At 41.9% G+C, this 12,074-nt stretch overlaps 1 protein-coding gene across 1 annotated transcript in view; it reads right to left on the reverse strand.

Moving 5' to 3' along the window:
- The window catches only part of MED20 (mediator complex subunit 20), a 37,068-nt gene extending 25,124 nt beyond the window's left edge, over positions 1-11,944 (reverse strand). The window contains exon 1 of the mRNA XM_073615939.1: positions 11,832-11,944. Within this exon, the coding sequence (XP_073472040.1) occupies positions 11,832-11,845 (14 nt within the window). The 5' untranslated portion in view covers positions 11,846-11,944. The remainder of the gene's footprint in view (positions 1-11,831) is intronic.
- Positions 11,945-12,074: the final 130 nt, after the last annotated feature.

Here is a 12,074-nt window from a genome sequence, read left to right on the forward strand (position 1 = left end):
GGGGGGGGGAGGGGGGAGAAGTGGGCAAGGATGGGAGAGATAGAGAACTCCAATGGTGTAGTATGTTTGCGATTAAAATTATTTTATTAAAAGATAAAGCTAGACTCTTACATTGAAATATTAAAAAACAGGCTTAAAACAAATTGTTATTTGGATTGTTACACCAACTTATAGACTAACCACTTTTGCACTTTATTATTATCCCAACTTATTGGGCACTATTTACACATTATTTATTTACCCTATTCATTGGGCACCTTTTGCACTTTATTATTGCTGTAGCGCGGAATCACTATACGATTTTATGCGGTAGGTTAACTTTAGGATGCGACCTCCAACTGAGTCACCAGGCCCCTCTCCAGACCAGCACTCTGCATGATCCTTCCATGACGGGTCCTCCCCTGGGATCTTCTCAGTTGTCCAGCTTCTTCCCGCAGGACAGACAGCACAGGACCATTCCCTCGCGGCTGTGGTAGGCCCCAGACAGGCTTCTGGGCCCAACCAGACACTGCAGCAACGTGGTCCTCCCGGTTGGAGGACCACGCAGTAGTACTCCTAACACATACCTGTCGGCCAGGAGGGTCAGCAGGTGGAACGAAAAACTGCCCTAAAACATGGCGTCTGTCCCATAAATACTCTCTCACAGAATGCAACTCGGAGGACCACCTCCACCGAGTTATCTCCGGGACAGAAGAGCACCCATACGCTTCAGCGCATTGCCTTTCCAACACTGACCCATGGCGACGACACCCACAGGCACAGTGTGAAACTACATGCAACACAGCCAAACTGGAACAGAGACTAAATCTGACTATGTATAAAACAGATAACCCACTAAATTTACCTATAAGCGGTAGATGAAAATCTGCCAGCGCTATACATGTAATAAGAAAGCTGACGGATTTTCTCCAAGAGACACACCAGTGATTGTTTTGACTGATTTGGCTGCCATTGTCCAAAATTCTTTCAACCTTGGGCATGAATATCTGAATAAGGGTTCCCTCAGACTTGAGACAGCGCCAGCAAGCATTTGATACTTGCGGGAACATCCAGTGCAGTACAGCTGGTGTTCTGTACCATCCAGTAAGGAGTTTAAACCCACCTTCTTGATACCTACTCACCAGAGATGCCCTATGAGCAAAAAGTAAGATCCTGTCCTTCTGAGCTTGAGAAAAAGTGACTTTGAGATATTTTTCCCATAATTGTAAGAAAGAGAGTTCTTGTGGCACTTCCAGTCTAATAAGTGAAGCAGAAAATTGTGATAAAGAGTGTTGCAGCGGTTCTCCCATTAAGCAGATATGTTTGAACGAAGATAGTGAGCGTATTACCGCATAAGCCGCCGGCAACAAGTGGAGATATGCATAAAGCTGTGCACGGCAAAGAAAGTGAAGGTCTGACGAGAAATTACGTTCAATCTCTCTGCTCATGAGATGGTTATCAATCGAAAAATGCAAGAGCCTGAGAGAGCCCTGCTGTATCAAGGCATCAAAGTGAGGATCCGTGACATTCGGCTGAAAAGCTGGTGTGCCCAAGACTGGGGCTAAAGGACTTGAGTGGAGCGAGACAGTGGTGGTTTTGAAGATGGTTTCGTAAAGTGGTGCCAACAGTTGGGTGCAATTTGACAGCAGACGGTATATCCACGTCTGATAGCCATGGAAGTCATTTCAAGGGCAGGGCAACTGTCGCCTTCTCCATGTGGACCCAAGGTTTCTGGTTTTGGAGCACGACAAATTCGACTACTCTACTCTAAATGTGAGGCTTCGCGATATTTGACTGGGTCGGGAAATCCAAGTGGCCAAAAGTTTTGAGAATGACACATATATTAATTTTCTCAAAGTCTGCTGCCTCCGTTTTTATGATGCCAATTTGCATTTTCTCCAGAATGTTATGAAGAGCGATTAGATGAACTGCAATTAATTGCAAAGTCCCTCTTTGCCATGAAAATGAACTTAATCCCAAAAAAACATTTCCACTGCATTTCAGCCCTGCCACAAAAGGACAAGCTCACATGTCAGTGATTCTCTCGTTAACACTGGTGTCAGATTATTAAAGGATTAAGGATGAGCTCCGGCGTGTCCGCACAGCCCACGTGCAGAGACTGCCAGGAAGTCGGCACTGCGCTGATCACAGGCAGTGGGACATTGTCCCGATGCACGGCTGCAGAGATCGGCAAATGTCTCACTGCCTGTGATTAGCGCAGCGCCAACTTCCTGGCGGGCTCTGCACGTGGGCTGTGCGAACACGCCGGAGCTCATTCTTAATGGTGATTGAGTTAGACTAACAGACTGGAAGCTTTAAAAGTAGGGTGGTGCGTAAAATCATTGTTCTTCCTCTGTTAACCATGGTAACCTAATAAAACGGTAACCAAAAATCAGCGCTAACTAAAATATTAATAAATATAATAAGCAGCCAGCATAGTTTGTTGATTCATCAAACACAAGTACAAAAAGTCATAAATGCAGCGCTGAATAAAATATGATAGTCCATATAAATAAATGAAGAGCAGAGCTGAGATGAAACCTCCACCAAAATGTCTGTGTGCAAGAGAAAAGCACACCACACCCAGGTGCTTGTCAATCTGCTTACCAGAGGGATATAAAAAACAAGCAAAGTATGCATGTAGTACAAAGGTTCAATCAGTACATCCAGTTGGCACACTCCATCATAAATAGACAGATAAAGTTGTCACGTATCACCAGGAACTCAAAATTCGCATGGGACGATGAGTGAATGGTGCGATCAACAGCATGGTACCCAATAAAGAGAAAGTAACAATAGTGAAGCCCGTAAGGATAAAACACACGTTTTTATTGTAGTCTACTTACAGGAGTCAAATAAAACATCATCACAGAAACTGGAAAAGATAATCCGCAGTTCAAAAGCGTGCTTGCATCGGCCAGCCCGACATGTTTCATCCTATGTGGATATCATCAGAGGCATGGCCAATGATGCAAGCACGCCCACATATATAGTAAACATCCTGGGTCACGCTGCCCCCTGATAGGACAGCGTGACACATGCAGCAGCTGTCAGAAAAAGCAAATCAAGCCCTGCATGCGTACTAAAAGGCGCTCAATATAAAAGATAGGAAGTATAAATCGCCCTCGTCTGTCCGCACATGCGCAGCACAGTCATGCGTTCCACCACGATAGTGGAGTAAACAGCTAGGTGAACGCAATGCCGCACATGACGCTGTTATTCCTAGAGACGGAAAACAGCTCGTCCATGAGTGCGCGCATGCACAGCACAGCCGTGCGTCCCAAAGGGGAACAGCCCAATGAACGGAGTGACGTACGTGACGCCGTCACTCCTAACAATGTAAACAATATGGCCGCGCATGTGCATCGCGATCACATCACACAGGGAATCCTGCGGCCGCAAATGCACAGCATGGCCGGATAGATAGAAAGTACAATTCTAATTGTTCTCATTAGAGATGAAAAGGACACCAACATAAAATGAAGCCAACTCATCAAGTGGCGAACTATAGACACTGTTATTACACATTATTAAATAGATGTCTAAGAATACAGCATAATGAATATAAATATGAAGACTGAATATACATTTCATTAGAAATAAAAATATTTCTGAAGATCAATATTCCGCATTGAAGAAGGTAAAAGGAGGCTCTCAAACACAATGCAGCAATCAGACAATATTGGTCTCCAAAGACATAATAATGAATCCTAAAAAGCATAAACACTAAAAACAGCTAAAAACAACATTAAAAATCTTTGAATAAAAAAAAAAAAAAAAAAATGCTAAAAACGCCCACAAGTAATTAATACGCATATATAAGATTTAGCTGTTATTAATAAAACAGTTTATATCCCAGTCGACATTCATGCCGAAAGGGGTATAACTTTTTATCTCGTATGTCCACCGGATTTCGAGTTTAGAAATTTCCCGTTTGGAACTACCACGCCAATGTGGATTAAATCTGTAAATGGCCACAAAAAGTAGTCCCCTTAGGGTTTTGATCATGACACTCCAAATAATGTCGGGAAACGGTGTGTTTCGGAAATCCCTTTTTAATGTTTGTGATATGTTCATTTACCCTAACGTGCATGGCCGTGTGGTACGGCCCCCATATTGCATGCTACAGGGGCAAATTATTAAATAGACCACATTTAGTGAGGTACAAGTGATAAAAGTATTAATGTCAAAGGTTCTACCCATAGCGTGAGATCTAAATTGACATATTTTCCTACTTTTATCAATGTTGATGGCACAAACATTACAACACCGACAGGGATGATAACCTTTAGATTTTTGGAAGAAGGACACTCTATTCGGGGCATCCAAAATGTTGGGTGCACCTTGGAGTTTAAGAGGGGGAACTCCTCCAAATATGACTTGTGGCTGATCTGGGAGCACTGGACCCAAAAGTTTATCATTTTTAAGGACTCCCAATGCTTAGAAAACATTTTTTTAATATCAGAATGCTGTTGGGAATAAGTGGTAATCATAGAAAAGTTATGTCCAATCTCACTTGATGAAGGTTTTTTCTTAATCTGTAAGATGGAAGTACGATCCATATTCCCCACTTCATTAATCACTAGATTCAAATCATTAGGTGAATATCCTTTTTCAATGAATCTCTCTTTCAAATTAGCAGCCTGTATGAAAAAATCCTCCTTAAGGGTACAATTCCGCCGTAAGCGGAAGAATTGGCTCCGGGGTACCGACTTAAGCCATGAGGGATGATGGCAGCTACCCTGTCCAATATACCCATTCCTATCGGTACCCTTAAAAAAGGTGGACATATTAAATACTCCATCCTTAACCTGTATGGTCAGATCCAGAAAATTAATTTTGCTGGTACTGCTCTCAAACTGTAACACAATCCCCAATGAATTATTGTTGAGTTGGTGCATAAAAGGTGGTAAGTGATGACATATCACCGTCCCACAGGAGGAGGATGTCGTCCATGTATCTACCCCAGAAGATCAATTCCGATTGTCTGTTGGAATAGACGACATCCTCCTCCCATTTGGCCATAAATAAATTGGCCATACTGGGTGCGAATTTCGCACCCATAGCCACCCCTCTGTTTTGGAGGTAATGAGTACCTCCAAACCAGAAGTAATTATGGGTCATGGCATACTTCAATAGATCTAAAATGAAATCTCGTTGAGCAGAAATCAAGTCAGCATCTCTCCTCAAAAACAAATCTACGGCTTCTAAACCATCTGAGTGGGAAATAATAGTATAAAGGGACGCCACGTCCGCAGTGGCCATAATGTATCCCACTTTCCACTCCAAATTCTCAAAACTACGAATCATTTGCGCGGAATCTTTGATATAGGAGGGAGTGGCAGAAACCAAAGGTTGTAAAAAGCCGTCAATATATTTCCCAATTCTAGAGGTAATAGAGTCCAACAAACTAATAATCGGTCTCCCCGGAGGGTTAACTAGACTCTTATGTACCTTTGGTAAAAAATAAATAATTGGCTTTCGAGGTGCCAATGGGATTAAAAAGTTCCTCTCTTTCTTGTTAAGCAGTTTATTGCGAACACCAGTATCTACCAGTACCAGCAAGTTCCTTTTTGTATTTAAAAATGGGATCATGGCTCAGAGGTATATAGGTGTCAGTATCGGACAGGATTCTATTCATTTCTGAAACATAAGAACTCTTGTCAATCAAAAAGACGCAAATTGAATAAGCTTGATGAGGAAATATCAGAAGTTAAAGACAAACTGCTAATATACAAAGAGTCAGGGGAATATAAAAACAAATCTGACAACCTTAGGAAAATTCTAGAGAAAGAGGACCTTGGACAGAAAGTTAAAAAGAAGAAGAAATATGCCAGAGACCTGGAGGACTATAAATTGAACCAGGTGTTCAAGTGGCAGGTCAGAAGGGCTACCCCGTTAAAGGAGGAACGGGCCCCCTCCCCCAGGCCAACCACTCATTTGAAATCCTCTGCTCCTCTGGGTACTCAGGCTACCGACAGGGAAGGTAAAAATACCCATACACCTAAAGGAAGCTGGAGGAGGGTTTTAAATAATAAAAATAATAATAAGTCATTATCCTTCAGAAATCCTCAAAATAAGGGGGTTCACCCTAGGAAACAGGGAAGTAGTGATCATGTTTCTTATGATCACTCCTCTTATGGATATTCTGAGGGTATCCAAACACATAACCGCTATGGACCTTTGGAAGAACATCATGATGATTACGTTGAACATAGTGGTCGTGGTTATGACGACCGATATATAGTTCAACGCCCGTCCATTTGTACCTCGGGCAACACTCATTCTGATTATAGACGATCGGGATGGGAGAGTCCTGGGTACTACTCCCCTAGAAGACCCCAACATTATAACCAAGGTCCCCTGCACCATTCTGGCCCATCCACTTCTGCTTCCTCTTTTTTTCCCAAGGCCCCACAGGGAAACAAAAGGGGAGGAGAACCAAGAGAGGGACCAGAGGGGGGAGGAGGAACCGATTGAAAAAGGCGAAGGTTATAAGAGATGCTGGAATTTTTAACCTTAGCAAAAGTACACTTACGGAAAACGAGAAATTTGTACTTGATCATGGACTCAAATTTGCTCCAGATAAACCTTTTAGCAAGTTTGGGGCCTTTATAGATGTACAAAAATACATCAGGAAGATTAGTATAAAAAGACATTTTTTATCCCAAACTGCTACCATTACTTCTAAAGAGGTGGATGGAGTGAGACATTCAGGTCTCTCTAATGCTTCCCTTTTCAACCTTTATGCCACCTTCCATATCGGTGTTTAAAGAACTAGTCCTAAAAGACATGGACAAGTTGAAAATAAGTAAGAGTTATAAAAATGTGAGGTTTCATAAGGGATTAGAATCATTGAAACAGGAATGATATTATTATCCGACTCGCTGATAAGGGGGGAGGGATAGTGGTGATGGACAAGAGTTCTTATATTTCAGAAATGAATAGAATCCTGTCCGATACTGACACCTATATACCTCTGAGCCATGATCCCATTTTTAAATACAAAAAGGAACGTACTGTACTGGTAGATGCTGGTTTTTGCAATAAACTGCTTAACAAGAAAGAGAGGGACTTTTTAATCCCATTAGCACCTCAAAAGCCAATTATTTATTTTTTACCAAAGTTACATAAGAGTCTAGTCTGCTCAACGAGATTTCATTATAGATCTATTGAAGTATGCCATGACCCATAATTACTTCTGGTTTGGAGGTACTCATTACCTCCAAAACAGAGGGGTGGCTATGGGTGCGAAATTCGCACCCAGTATGGCCAATTTATGGCCAAATGGGAGGAGGATGTCGTCTATTCCAACAGACGATCGGAATTGATCTTCTGGGGTAGATACACAGACGACATCCTCCTCCTGTGGGAAGGTGATATGTCATCACTTACCACCTTTATGCACCAACTCAACAATAATTAATTGGGGATTGTGTTACAGTTTGAGAGCAGTACCAGCAAAATTAATTTTCTGGATCTGACCATACAGGTTAAGGATGGAGTATTTAATATGTCCACCTTTTTTAAGAGTACCGATAGGAATGGGTATATTGGACAGGGTAGCTGCCATCATCCATCATGGCTTAAGTCGGTACCCCGAAGCAAATTCCTCCGCTTACGGCGGAATTGTACCCTTAAGGAGGATTTTTTTATACAGGCTGCTAATTTAAAAGAGAGATTCACTGAAAAAGGATATTCACCTAATGATTTGAATCTAGTGATTAATGAAGTGGGGAATATGGATCGTACTTCCATCTTACAGATTAAGAAAAAACCTTCATCAAGTGAGATTGGACATAACTTTTCTATGATTACCACTTATTCCCAACAGCATTCTGATATTAAAAAAATGTTTTCTAAGCATTGGGGAGTCCTTAAAAATGATAAACTTTTGGGTCCAGTGCTCCCAGATCGGCCACAAGTCATATTTAGAGGAGATCCCCCTCTTAAACTCCAAGTTGCACCCAACATTTTGGATGCCCCGAATAGAGTGTCCTTCTTCCAAAAATCTAAAGGTTATCATCCCTGTCGGTGTTGTAATGTTTGTGCCATCAACATTGATAAAAGTAGGAAAATATGTCAATTTAGATCTCACGCTACGGGTAGAATCTTTGACATTAATACTTTTATCACTTGTACCTCACTAAATGTGGTTTATTTAATAATTTGCCCCTGCGGCATGCAATATGTGGGCCGTACCACACGGGCCATGCACGTAAGGGTAAATGAACATACCACAAACATTAAAAAGGGATTTCTGAAACACACCGTTTCCCGACATTATTTGGAGTGTCATGATCAAAACCCTAAGGGGACTACTTTTGTGGCCATTGACAGGTTTAATCCACATTGGTGTGGTAGTTCATCCAAACGGGAAATTTCTAAACTCGAAACCCGGTGGACATACGAGATAAAAAGTTATACCCCTTTCGGCATGAATGTCGACTGGGATATAAACTGTTTTATTAACCTCCCTGGCGGTATGATTATTTCGGATTTTAGGTGCTGAAAGCGGTACAATTATTTTGCATGGAAATTTGGTGTTTTATATTGTAGGTCTGTAATTCTTAACAATAACATACTTAAATCTGTCCAAACAAGAGTCTAGTAGATATCCTGGGTATGATAAAGTTTGAAACACAAAAACATAAATTATAATATAATAAATAAAAATAAATGATAAAAAAAATTAAAAAATTAATAATAAAATAAATTTCCCCACGATTCACTATCGCTCAATTCTGCAAGTGTTCTAATTTACTATCGCTGTTTTCTAGCTGGTCTAAAGCCACTTTTGAAGTAAAGGACACTTTTTGGTTGCTATGGACAATCTCCAGTTTCCAGGCAGAAAGAACAGTATATATAACATAAAACTGCATGTAAGATTACAGTACTGTATGTGTTATGATTTTACACTTTTTTGAATTTGCCGCCAGGCTCCGCCCCCGTGCATCGCGCCGCTCGCAGGGAACGGAGCCTGGCACGGAGAGGCTTCAGAGGAGGACGGAGCCTGCAGACACAGCGGGGGACATCGCAGGATCCCGGGGACAAGGTAAGTAAAGCCACACCAGGATCCTGCAATGTAATCCCGAGTGTGGCTCGGGGTTACCGCTAATAGTCCTGAATTTTAACCCCGAGCCACACTCGGGAAAACCGCCAGGGAGGTTAATAACAGCTAAATCTTATATATGCGTATACGTTAATTACTTGTGGGCGTTTTTAGCATATATTTTTTTTTATTCAAAGATTTTTAATGTTGTTTTTAGCTGTTTTTAGTGTTTATGCTTTTTAGAATTCATTATTCTGTCTTTGGAGACCAATATTGTCTGATTGCTGCATTGTGTTTGAGAGGCTCCTTTTACCTTCTTCAATGCGGAATATTGATCTTCAGAAATATTTTTATTTCTAATGAAATGTATATTCAATCTTCATATTTATATTAATTACGCTATATTCTTAGACATCTATTTAATAATGTGTAATAACAGTGTCTATAGTTCGCCACTTGATAAGTTGGCTTCATTTTATGTTGGTGTCCTTTTGTCCTTTCATCTCTAATGAGAACAATTAGAATTGCACCTTCTATCTGTCCGGCCATGCTGCGCATTTGCGGCCGTAGGATTCCCTGTGAGATGTGATCGCGATGCGCATGCGCGGCCGTATTGTTTACATTGGTAGGAGTGACGGCGTCATGTACATCACTGCGTTCATTGGGCTGTTCCCTTTTGGGACGCACGGCTGTGCTGTGCACTCACGGCCGAGCTGTTTTCCGTGTCTAGGATTAACAGCGTCATGTGCGGCATTACGTCATTGCGTTCACCTAGCTGGTTTACTCTACTATCGCGGTGGAATGCATGACTGAGCTGCGCATGTGCGGACAGACGAGGGCGATTTATACTTCCTATCTTTTATATTAAGCGCCTTTAGTGTGCATGCGGGGCTTGATTTGCTTTTTCTGACAGCTGCTGCATGTTTCACGCTGTCCTATCAGGGGGTAGCGTGACCCAGGATGTTTACTATATATGTGGGCGTGCTTGCATCATTGGCCACGCCTCTGATGATATCCACATAGAATGAAACATGTCAGGCTGGCCGATGCAAGCACGCTTTTGAACCGCGGATTATCTTTTCCAGTTTTTGTGATGATGTTTTATTTGACTCCTGTAAGTAAACTACAATAAAAAATGTGTGTTTTATCCTTACGGGCTTCACTATTGTTACTTTGTCTTTATTGGGTACCATGCTGTTGATCGCACCATTCACGCATCGTCCCATGTGAATTTCGAGTTCCTGGTGATACGTGACAACTTTATCTGTCTATTTATGATGGAGTGTGCCAACTGGATGTACTGATTGAGCCTTTGTACTACATGCATACTTCGCTTTTTTTTTTATATCCCTCTGGTAAGCAGATTGACAAGCACCTGGGTGTGGTGTGCTTTTCTCTTGCACACGGAAGTTTTGGTGGAGGTTTCATCTCAGCTCTGCTCTTCATTGATTTATATGGACTATCATATTTTATTCAGCGCTGCAACCAGGGTAACCTGCAAGGAAACACATGCAGTCATCATTGCTTTGCACAAAAAGGGATTCACAGGCAAGGATAGTGCTGCTACTAAGATTGCCCCTAAATCAACCATTTATCGGATCATCAAGAACTTCAAAGGAGAGAGGTTCAATTGTTGTGAAGAAGGCTTCAGGGTGCCCAAGAAAGTCCAGCAAGCGCCAGAACTGTCTCCTACAGTTGATTCAGCTGTGAGATTGAGGCACCACCAGTGCAGAGCTTGATCAGAAATGGCAGCAGGCAGGTGTGAGTGCATCTGCATGCACAGTGAGGTGAAAACCTTTTGGAGGCCGGCCTGGTGTCAAGAAGGGCAGCAAAGAAGCCACTTCTCTCCAGAAAAAACCATCAAGGACAAACTGATATTCTGCAAAAGATACAGGCACTGGACTGCTGAGGACTGGGGTAAAGTAATTTTCGCAGATGAATTCCCCTTCAGATTGTTTGGGGCATCCGGAAAAAACCTTGTTCAGAGAAGAAAAAGGGGAGCGCTATGATCAGTCCTGTGTCATGCCAACATTATTTGGGGTTACTTCTCAGCCAAGGGAGTGCGCTCACTCACAAATTTGCCTACGAACACAGCCATGAATAAAGAATGGTACAAAAACATCCTCAGACAGCAACTTCTCCCAACCATTCAAGAACAGTTTAGTGATGAACAATGCCTTTTCCAGCATGATGGAGCACCTTGCCATAAGGCAAAAGTGATAAGTGGCTTGGGGAACAAAACATCAAAATTTTGGGTCCATGGCCAGGAAACTCCCCAGACCTTAATCCCATTGAGAACATGTGGTCAATCCTCAAGAGGCGGGTGAACGAAAACCCCACAAATTCTGATGAACTCCAAGCATTGATTATGCAAGAATGGGCTGTCATCAGTCAAGATGTGGCCCAGAAGTTGATTGACAGCATGCCAGGGAGAATTTCAGAGGTCTTGAAAAAGAAGGTTCAACACTGCAAACATTGTCAATAAAAGCGTTTGACACTTCTGAAATGCTTGTAATAATAATATTTGTGTTATTCTCAAAACTTTTGACCACAGCTGTACAATCTCACTGACTAAACCTATGTAACACACCTATACAATTGAATCAGTGTCAATATCTATCCAACTGCACTACATAGGTATACTACATTGTTGATGACAGAGTCAGTTGCGATTGTATGGTCAGCAAAAGCCTTCCAGTTAACACTGATTACAAGTAGATGATGTAAATGAAGAATCCATAGCAGATAACCCGGAGCACACACCCCCTATTATTCACAGCAGTATCTTGTATTCACTCACCATGTTACCCCCATGTTAGTCTCTCTAGCAGGCGCCTACCAATGTCGTATGTCGCATCTGTACAAACGTAATGAACATAAACAAGAACCACTAGAAAAATTGTCTTTGCAGCTTGATGTTAATGTTGGTGAGGTGACCATTTCTTTGAAGCCTTATACAATGAGGAATATCCACGGTTGTCTATCCCAACATGGCGGCGGACAGAGACGCTTCCGCTTTGACACATCAATCGTCAGTATTTGC

The sequence above is a fragment of the Aquarana catesbeiana genome, linkage group LG02, assembly GCF_042186555.1.
Source record: "Aquarana catesbeiana isolate 2022-GZ linkage group LG02, ASM4218655v1, whole genome shotgun sequence".
Lineage (NCBI taxonomy): Eukaryota > Metazoa > Chordata > Amphibia > Anura > Ranidae > Aquarana > Aquarana catesbeiana.